This window comes from Orcinus orca, chromosome 2 (genome assembly GCF_937001465.1).
Source record: "Orcinus orca chromosome 2, mOrcOrc1.1, whole genome shotgun sequence".
NCBI classification, from domain to species: domain Eukaryota; kingdom Metazoa; phylum Chordata; class Mammalia; order Artiodactyla; family Delphinidae; genus Orcinus; species Orcinus orca.
The window spans coordinates 199454210-199464023 of NC_064560.1; the positions used below are offsets into that span (position 1 = coordinate 199454210).

The 9814-nt window shown below is 64.2% G+C and overlaps 1 protein-coding gene across 1 annotated transcript; it reads left to right on the top strand.

Annotated features, from left to right (window-relative positions):
- Positions 1 to 891: 891 nt before the first annotated feature.
- EXOC3L4 (exocyst complex component 3 like 4) lies at positions 892 to 9362 on the top strand. Its single transcript, XM_049705919.1, has 11 exons — positions 892 to 1303; positions 2167 to 2803; positions 3769 to 3880; positions 4100 to 4222; positions 4590 to 4690; positions 4891 to 4971; positions 6081 to 6195; positions 6768 to 6887; positions 6972 to 7124; positions 7793 to 7914; positions 9170 to 9362. Exons 1-11 carry the CDS (start codon positions 892 to 894, stop codon positions 9360 to 9362), a joined length of 2169 nt encoding a protein of 722 aa, XP_049561876.1.
- Positions 9363 to 9814: the final 452 nt, after the last annotated feature.

The following is a 9814-nucleotide window of genomic DNA, read 5'->3' on the forward strand; positions in this document are numbered from 1 at the left end:
TCGGGGTGGGTCAGGGGCAGCCCTTGTTCTGCACCCCCATGCCCTGGGGACCCCCTCCCCACCCTCTGTCGGGGAGGGGCCAGAGCATACCTCCCTGGGTGGTGGGGAGGAGATGCAATGGGTGAGAAACAGCTTGGGAACCTCCCACCCCTGGTTAAATATAGAAGCACGGCCCCTCCCACAACCTTCCCTGCAGGCTGCAAGGCCCGATAAGCCCCCGGTGGCCTAGGCCAGCCCCCTCCGGCCTGACCCCACCTCCCTCCAGTTCTGAGACACCCAGGGAAAAGGCATGGCCTCCCACGGGGGTCCCTGAGCTCCGCTTTGAGCAGAAGCAGTTAGGCCTGATGGCTGAATGGGGGTGAGCTGAAGGATGGGGTGGGGGGCAGTGAGTGGCTTGTGGAGGGGGTGGGCATTTTAGCCTCAGGACCTAAGGTCCAGGAAGTCCTGGACGTGGTTTCTGGGCCCAGCCCCAGGGACTGTGGGCTGCGGGTCGGGCTATGCCCCGGAACCCACGCGTTCTCCAGCTCCGATGGGAGGGTCTCCAGCTCCGATGGGAGGGTCTGGCCTGGCAAAGCCGGTGAGGTGGGTACCTGGAGGAGACCTTCTTGGAAGATGGTGTCAGGGAAGGTTTCCTGATGGAAGCAGCTGTCTGTGTCTGCAGAAGTAGCTGCAGCCTGGCACAAAGAGGGCTCTGGCCATGGGAGCTGCCTGGTGACATTTCCTTTTTGACAGCCCTGGGGTCACCTCCTGGGGAAAGCTTCCCTGACTAAGCTACTGGGCCCCAGCACATCCCACAGGGCTCTCATGGGTTTCTGTGTCTGCTCCTGGGGGCTAGGCACCCCCCAGGGCTTCCTGAGCCTCCTTTTCGCCCCCAGCTCTGCTGCCGCCAAGATGCCGTCGCCTCAGACAGTGGCCTCTGGGCCGGAGCTGCACAACCCCAGGGAGCCTGTGGTACCCCAGATCCCAGCTCAGGGCACTCGGAAGGCAAGCAGCGAGGATGCGTCCAGCGCCCATCGTGAGGGCTTGAGGCCTGGCCTGGGCACCCTTCGGCGGGCCTTCTCAAAGGCAAGCCAGTGGGCTTCGGGCTGCGCCCCCCAGGAGGACCCAGGCCTGCTCAGGCGCAGCTCCCGCCTCTTGTTCCGGTCTTTACGGCGTGCTCGGGACGAGGGCCCGGCTGCTGACCAGACCCAGGCTGCCACTGGGCCAGGGGTGGCGCATGGCCGGGAGGCGCCCTCAAGGGCCATGGACGGTGTCAGCCTGCAGTCATCCACTGGGGCGGGGCCTGCGGAACTAGAAGGTGAGGGCTTCCTCACTGCTAAGCGGGGGAGGAAACCGAGGCCAGAGAGGGGGGCAGTGGGGCCTAGGCTCCCTGACAGGCTCTCCTCCCCAGCTACCCCAAACCCCTGCCCCTGTACAATCTCACGTTAAATTCTTCCAACATTCCAACAAGGGCAGCTGAGAAAAGTGAGGCTCAGAGAGGTTAAGTGACTTGCCTCAAGTCTCACAGCTGGGAAGTGGAAAAATGGGATGTGAACCCAGATCTGCAGGACCCCAGGACTCCAGAGGCTTCCACAGCCTGGCTCCTGGCCAAACCAGAGTGGTGGAGAAGGCACTGGCCCTCTCAGATCACAGCGTCACAGAGGGTGCCTATGAGCCATGGGGCAGAGGAGAGGTCAGGGGGCTGCCCAGGAGAGGACACATTGGAGTAGGGCCCTGAAGGGGGAATGTAGGTGAAGGTAGAGCGCTCCTAGGGGCTGGAAGTTGGCCCAGAGCAGGAAACAGCAAGAAGTGCTGAAGCTGGACACTGTGGCAGGAGCCTGGGCATGCCCACCCTGAGCTCTGACCCCAATGGACCTGCAGTCAGGACTGTACTTGAAGCCACCAGGTCTAGTTCTGTAGAGCTGGGAGTGGGAATGGGAGTGGGGGAGCGGGAAGGCAGGGGCTGATCCCAATTGCTGTTCTGAGCCAGGCTTGGGACCTGGGGTTCTGCCTCTTCAAAGGTGATTCCAAAGGACACAGGGCACCTGGGGCTGTCGCTCCTGGAGCAGGCCTTCAGATGCAGCTCTGGGGCCTGGCAGCCCGGTTCCGGATGTGTGGGATTGGGGCTGACAGGCCTAGCTGAGGCGTCCCCCTCATTGCCCCTCTTCTCACCTGACCTCGCAAAAGACAAATCTGTGGCTGACCTCATCACGGAGCGGAAACTGCTGGCGGCCTTCGAGCAGCTGCGGCACCTCGAGACTCGGCTAGTGGCCGAGAAAGCCTCGCGCACCTTTGAGCAGGACCCCACGGGCTTTGCGCGGCGCGCCATGGACCTGTGCCTGCACTACGACGGGCTGGCTGCAGAGATCGGCGCCATCGTGCTCGAGACCCTGGGCCCAGACGGCGTGGACGCGGCCGTGCTCGCGGAGCTGGCCTGCGTGGTGCGCGCGGAAGAGGAGGCCCACCCAGAGCCCCCTGCAGACGGCGACTTTCTGTGCACGCCGCGCCACTGGCGCCAGCACTGGGAGGACGCAGTGCGCCGGAGCGCGCGGGAGCGTGTGCAGCAGGTGAGCGCGGGGGAGGCCCCGGGGTCCGGCTTGGCCCAGCTTCTGGACGAGCTCGGCCGCTTGGTTCGCCACGACCTGCAGAAGGTGCAGCTGGAGGTGCACCCGGCTTACGCGGCCGCCGGCTATCCCGCATGGGAGGCCTACCTGCGCGCCTTCCACGGCGCAGTGGCCCAGCGCCTCCAGGAGCTGGCGCACGACACCCACGACTGCGAGCAGCTCTACGTCCTGCTGGACTGGGCCTCCAATGTCTACAGCAGGTGAGGCCCCAGCCAGGACGCCATGAGGGGCAAGGAGGGGCTGGAACTGCCCACATGAGAGGCCTTCAGGAACCTGCTCTAAAGAGCACAGGGCACCTTTCTTCCCCTTTTCCTCCCCGGAGAGTGCTGGCAATATCCGGGAGGCTTCGACATTCTCTCCTCTCCGTTCTAGACCATGGTGCTCTCCCGAGAGGGGAGGGGGCCATCGGCTGCCGGTTCCTGAAGCTGGAAAGCATCCGGGTGGGGGGCGGGGGTTGCTTATGAGGCAGGGAGCCCAGTTAGGCACAAGCTAGTCCACAGGGTGCCTCTGAGTGAATTCGCAACGGGCACCCCTCCAGGCAGGACACAACCGTGGGCTCACAGCGCTTGGCGTGAGCTGGCTTTCAGCCCCACTCTCGCTTTGGATGGACACCTGGGTTCAGGGCTCTGCAGAACGTCGTGGGGTGGGTCACCTCTTCCGCTGAGCGCTCCCCAGCCCCACGGGCAGACAGGCAAGCCGGAGGAGGGCGCCAAAGTTCTGGGCTCCTTACTAGGCCCTGTGGCCTCAGACAAGTACCCGCCCCTGTCTGGGCCTCCCTAGTGTGGACAGGATAGTGGCCGGTCCCTGAGCTGCATGGTCCTGGGGGCGTTTAGAGTTCAGTCTTGGGTGTACCCTGACCGTGAGGGTAGTGGTCACACCCGAGGCAACCTGGTCAAGGTCCATCTGGACGGCCCTCTTTATGCACTCTGTGCATGCACAGCTGATTGCTGAGGGTAACAGGAAGTCCTGCAGTCAGAAGCCGCGGGGAGGGGTGTCTGGCATGGAAACCTGGAGGGCGTGGTGGGGGGCTGAGGATGTGAACAGCCCAGATTCGGGGCCCTCACGGTGATGGCGTTAGGCTTTGAGCCTATCCAGAGGGGAGTAGGGGCAGCCGCTGCCCCATCAGAGTTCTGCTCGGAACTTCAGGCCCCACCCTGCCTTCCAGTCCTGATTTCCTGGGCTCCCAGGACCTGGCTCTGCCCTCGGAGCCGCTGCCCCCACTCCTGGCACCCGATGTGTGGGCCCGACTCGAGAGCGACTACGCCAGCTTCCTGGAGGTAAGGGCCACGAGGGGCCAGGCCGGGGGGGGCGGGGTCCAGGTTGAGTGTGGGCGCCGCCGCCCCACTGCAGGGAGGCTCTGTGCCCTCAGGCGTGGGCCTGTGCACCAGCAGGGTGGCCCCTGTCTCCAAGGGCGCGTGACGGGGCTCTGGGCTCGGGAGGTAGGGGACCTCCTTCCTGGGAGGGTCTCACCGCGGCCCCTTCCTTACCCCGCACAGACCAAGATCGCGAGCTGCTTCGATGGCATCCTGCAGGTAGAACAGAGTCGCTGGGTGGCTGCCGAGGCCCCCGACGTGCTGCAGGGCCACTACCGTACGTCGCTGTCCGTCGACGTACACATGGTGCGCCCAGAAGGAGGGACATGTGTTTGGGCCTCAGGCGGTAGAGACACCCAGAGCTGTAAAATACAGTCATAACCGCCTCCCCGTTAGATGGGAGCTTGAGGCCCCATGTGGGGCCGGATCAGAGGCCCTCGGGTTGCCTGGCCAAGCTGGGAGCGCCAGGCCACAGCTCCCAGCTTAGCAGGCGGCCCCGTGGGTGGGGGGAGTTGGGAAGGCTGACCTCGAGGCTGGGGCCGCTGGAAGTTGCAGGCGAGACGTCGAGGAAGGGCAGGGAAGGCTGGAGACATCACGGGGCCGCGAGGTGGGGGGCTGGGGGCGTCGGGACTGAGGGCTCAGACGCGCCTTCAGCGCGTGGCATCGCTCTCAGCTCGTGGCACAGCACGTGAAGGCAGCCGGCGTCATCTCCGCGGAGCTGGAGGCCACCACCTTGCAGATCTGCACGCGGGCCCTTGGCCTCTTCCTGCCCAGGTAGGGGCGCATCTTGGGCCGGGGTGTGGTGGGTGGAGTGGCCAGGGTGTGGACGGTGGTCGTCCCTGGGGAGGGCCCATCCTGTTGGCTCAGTGTCCGAGATCCCCGGACAAGCCTCATCGTAAGGCCGGAGGGAGGGCGGACGCGAGGTCATAGAAGCCAGAAAGAGTTTCCAAGACCTCTGCGTACCTCTCCGCCAGGTTTGAAAAGGCTTTTCTGGAGTCGGGGGCGGTGAGCGAGCCTAACCTGTGCGCCAACATCAATGCTTGCGAGGAGTTCAGGTGGGTTTATCTCGCTCCTCCGCAGGGGCGGTGCCGAGCACGGCCGGCAGGGGGCGCGCAAACTGAGGGAACCGGGACCGGGAAGGCTACCGCGGCGGCCTCAGGCGGCCTTCCCAGGAGGCCTCCAGGGATAGCTCGCCTCTCCGCCTCCGTCTCCGCCGTGGGGTCCTGTCTCGGCCCCGCAGAGCTGAGGCCCTGGAAGGGATGCGGGGAGTTTCAAGGCCGAGCAGAGGCCAAGAAGCCCTTCCTGACACTTCCCTCCCAGGGCTTTGCTCGTGCTGGGGCCTGGGTTTATCTACCTGCAGAAGGCAGAGGCCCCCCGTGGGCTGGCACTGGCTGTCCCCCTTCTGTGCCAAGCGTTAGTGTCCCCCCCACTTAAGATGCATCAGCTGCTGCAGCGCAAAGGTGGGGTCCCCATGTACAGATGGGAATGTGGAGGCTCAGAAAGGAAATGCCACTTGTCCCCGGTCACACAGACAGGACGGGCTGGATCTGGGACGTGAACAAGGTCTGTGTGAACCCAAAGCCTGACCACGCCGAGGCACTGCTTCTGTAACACTCTCTTGTCCCTAACCTGTGCCAGACTGGCCCTGGGCACGGGGAACCCTGGGGTTCAGCCCCAGGGAACATTCTCTGTTCCTCGGTAGGCAGCCTCTGGCCAAGCCCCTGATGGAAATTTAGCCTGCCTTTCTGTGTCCCTGGGCTGGGGACCGGGCAGAGCCTGGCCCTCGGTTTACTCAACAGTGAAATGGGGACATTATAATATTTGGAGAGGCAGTTATGAGGCTCAAAGGAGGGGCCCCTGTGCCAGGAATGGCTGCGTTGCACTTTTCTGTCACCAAGAGGGATGCAGGTTCGGCTCAGCGCTGCCACAGGGGAGCTCTGCCATGCGGTGGGACCACACCACTCCACTGCCCGGCCCCTCTATGATCTGGGCATAGCGCTGTCCCCTCACTTGACTCTGCTCCCAGCCCCAGGGGTCTGCCCTTCACATTATAGTCTAAGTGAATGGAGTTGGTGTGGCACCAGTCTTCATGGCTGTATGCCAGGCCTTGACCCCAGCCTGTTCCCCCTTGCTCACTTTGTCCCCTGTCCTGGCCCCTCCCCAGAACTCATCTTCTGGCCAGGTTCCCAGGAAGCCTTGAAGAGCTGGAGAAGCCCCTGGTGGCTGCCACCTGCGCCTTTCAGAAGCAGCTGCTCCAGGGCTTTCAGGGTGATGTGCAGGTGAGGGGAATGGGCCCTTCTCTCCTCACTTTCCATGCCCAGCAGGTGCCCCCTGTGTCCTGGACCTGGAAGCCCAAGTCACGGCATTCATTTACCGTGGGGGCAGTGCTGGGGTGGGGTGGTGTGTCGGGGGGCTGGCGGGGGACCCAGACAAGTTCCCAGCTGAGCAGAAACAGTTGGGAAACAACTACTTTCTTCAGTCTCCACGTCTCAGAGTGGGTGTGTCCAAGGAACTTCTCCTCATCCGGCCCCTCAAGGCCCCCCCAGGACTCCCCAAGCAAGGCCTGGCTAGAGGCTCAAATTCAAACTCAAACTCTGCCTACTGGGGCTCCGGGCCTGGAGGAGGCAGTCCCTGGGAAAGGCCTAGTGACATAATTTGTGGCAGGAGAGGGGATGTCACCAAGGTACCGTAGAGAGGGGGTCAGATAGCTCCCCAGAATTTCTTCCTGTTGACAGATTGTCCCTTGGCCTGAAACACCCCTGTCAGGAGCCATGCACGGGGCTCCCAGGGGAGGGTCTAGTGCGTGGGGAGGACACCTGGCTAGAAGACTCCTGACCCCCTCTGCCCCCAGCCGCTCTTCAAGGTCCTGTGCACCAAGGCCTGGCTGACACAGGACGTGCTGCAGCCCCTCCTGGACAAGGTGGTGGCATTCGCCGGCCACCTTGAGCATGTGGTCCCGCCCCGGGCGCAGGTATGGGAGGAGCGAGCTGTGGTGGGGGCATGCCCAGGGCCCCTACTGTTGACCCTGACCCAGACCCCCGCTTTGGCCGCCCAGGAGACTCTGCAGGAGGTACACCGTTACGTCGTCCGCGAGTACCTGGTGAAGGCGCTGAGGCCCCGCGAGCGGTTCCGGGGTGTGGAGCGCGTGAGTGGCTCCCAGAAGATGAGCCTGGACGCCCAGGCCATTGGCAACACCTTCCAGGACCTGGTAGGAGCACTGTCTGGCTGCCCGGCGTGCCGGCCTCCTCGGGGGGCCTCCAGCGTGGGGACCCTCCACTAGCATCCCCCATTCTCATTTCCGCTCGCCCCTGTAAGAGCCCCTGCGGGGCAGGCTTTGTCGGAAATGATTCTGCGCACTCTCCCCCAGCGGAGCGGGGCTGGTGGGGACAACACTTTGCATACGTTTGCATTCATTTGCATGTAGTTTGTGGGGTGTGTGGGGAAGGGATGAGGGTCGCAGCCCTGTCTGATGGGAGGGAACTATGGAAGACCTCTCCTGAGCCCCTGACCCTGAGCAGTTCGAGGGTCTGCTCCCTACACATACACCTCTTATCTGGGTTGCTGGTCCCCCACCCGCTGTACGACTCCAGGCAGGACTTGCCCGCGGGGCCTCGGTTTACCCATCTGAGCAGATTCTGGAAGACACCTCCGTGCTCTATCGTGGGGGAGGGAAGATGACTATTGAGCTGCGACTGAGTCCACGGTGCCGAGGCCCGCGTCCCCTTCCGCGATGCAGGAGGCAACCCAGTGGGACCGCGGTGGTGGCTTCAGGAGGGCTCTACGGGGCTCTAATGGATGGGCTGCAGGCAGGGGCGGCAAGGGGGTTCCGGGGGGGGGACAGTGGCCCGCCGCGCACGCGTCTCCCTGTGTCCGTAGGGCTCTGAGGCCACTTGGTTGGGCCGAGCTATCCCGTGCGTGGCGGACATACTGGGCGAGACTTACAAAGACGACATCCGGCGGCACCTGGAGACACTCATCCGGAGCTACCCCGACATCAGGTCCGTTCCCCACTAGATTCTGACGGGCCCCGCGGGGCCCTGGGGTCAGGGGACTCGTGCCTGCAGAAGTGTCCCTGCGGCTGCAGGTGGGCCGGCGACGAGCCTGAGGGCGGCGCGAGCTGGTTCGGGGGAGGGGAGAGGGGAGGGGGAGGGGAAGGGGCGCCTCCCGGGCGGGGCTCGGACTAGCGCCGGCCTGAGTGCGCAGGTGCAGGTGCAGCAGCTAAGGGCCCCCGGCCTTCAGGCTGTGGCGGAGCCTCGTGGGATCGGGGCTGCCCTTGCCTCGTGGTCTATTCTCACCATCCACATTCAGTCCTGTGGTGAGATGGGGAGAGACGTCCCCACCCCTGGAGTCTGAAGGGAGTGGGAGACCCTCCTCCCGTGTCTGATGGTGGGGACACGTCCCTCCCCCGGGAGGCTGAGGGGAGGCCGCGGCCCCCACCCCTGGGAGAAGGCTCTTTCCGGAAGCCCCAGACCTGGCCAGGAGGAAGGAGGCTTTGATCCCGGGTGTGTGGTGGGGGGGGGGGGGTGAGTCATGGTACCCATGGAAATCCCAGCCCGAATTTCTCCATGGCCTTGGAGATTCCAGGGTGGGGAGACTGCAGAAAACCCCCGGCCTAGCTCCTTCCTGGACCCACCGCCTTGCCCTGCACCCCGACCCCCCGGGGAAAATTCCAGGCCCCCAGCCCGCAGTGACCACCCCTCCCCTCCAAGCGCCCGAGGTTCCCCTTCTGGCCCGTCCCTGTTTTCCTGCCCTGGGCTGGCCTGCCCTCCCTAGCTTGTGGGGCGGTGCTTCGAGCTTCTTGGGGTGCTCGGGAGGGGAGGGGGAGCTCCTGATGCCACTGGGCGCAGGCCTCCCACCCCCATGCTGCCTCTGTGTGCTGCCTGGCTGTGGCTCCCTGCACAGGGCTGGAAGCGGGAGGCCCTGACTCCTTTCTGAGGCCAGCGGCTCCCCCGGCCCCGCCCCCGTGTGGCCGCATTGCTGCATCCTTCAATCCACTAGGTTTCTTGAACCTCTGCGTAGGCCACAGAGGCCTGCCCTCCTGGCTCCACGTGGCTTCGCACCCTTCAAGGCCCAGCCACCTCTTCCAGGAGCACAGCTCCTCCAGGCTCATTCTCAGTCTCTCTGAGACCAGGCTCCAGGAATGCTGGGTGCACTCGTACTTCCAGCCCAAGCCCCCAGGGTTCTCCTCACCTCGGGGTCTGGGGTGTCATTGAAGCTGCTGGGTCTGCAGTGAGGGTCCGCGTGTCTCTGCAGGCGGGACCACGTGCTGGCCATTCTAGCGCTGCGCCGACTGGGCCACCGTCGGAACCAGCACCTCCTGACGCATGCCCAGGACCTGCTGAGGGCCGTGGCCAAGGCAGGGGGCCCCGGCGCTGCTGAGGGCCACGTGCTCTTCAAGGAGATCGAGGTGCCCACCTCCATGGATGTGCTAGTCACCTGCATCTAGTGCTCCTGGGCCTGAGAGGGGCCGACCCCAGGTGGAGGGTTGGCCATCTTCCCCCAGGCACTGAGCCCCAAGTCAGGAGCCCATGGTCGTGGAATTCCCGTCCTCAGCCACGCATGGCTGGTGACCAGAATGAACAGCCATGAGAGGCATCTCAGGCATTTGCGGGGGAGGGTTCGGGCATGTCAGAAGTTCCCATCGGTACTGCCCACCCAGGAAGGCCTCCCTGCCTAACTGTCCAGCGCCACCCCAGTCTGAAAGTGAAGAACAGAGTATTTATTTTTAAAATAAACATGAATGAAAATGGTGTCTCCCTAAGGAGGGGCAGGCCAAGTTGGCTTCAGGCAGGAGGCCTGGGTTCCCATGCACCCAGGGTCCAGCCAGAAGTTCCGTGGTGACTCCATTTGGTGATGACTGCTTCCTGCTCACTGTACCAATGGGGAAACTGAGGCAGG

Bases quoted from the DNA above. Each gene is read 5' to 3' on its own strand.
- EXOC3L4 (XM_049705919.1), top strand. From the start codon at position 892: ATGCCGTCGCCTCAGACAGTGGCCTCTGGGCCGGAGCTGCACAACCCC. The intron at 1,304-2,166 runs GCTTCCTCACTG...ACCTCGCAAAAG, and splicing joins TGCGGAACTAGAAGGTGAGG to ACAAATCTGTGGCTGACCTC. The intron at 7,125-7,792 runs GTAGGAGCACTG...CTGTGTCCGTAG, and splicing joins GCAACACCTTCCAGGACCTG to GGCTCTGAGGCCACTTGGTT.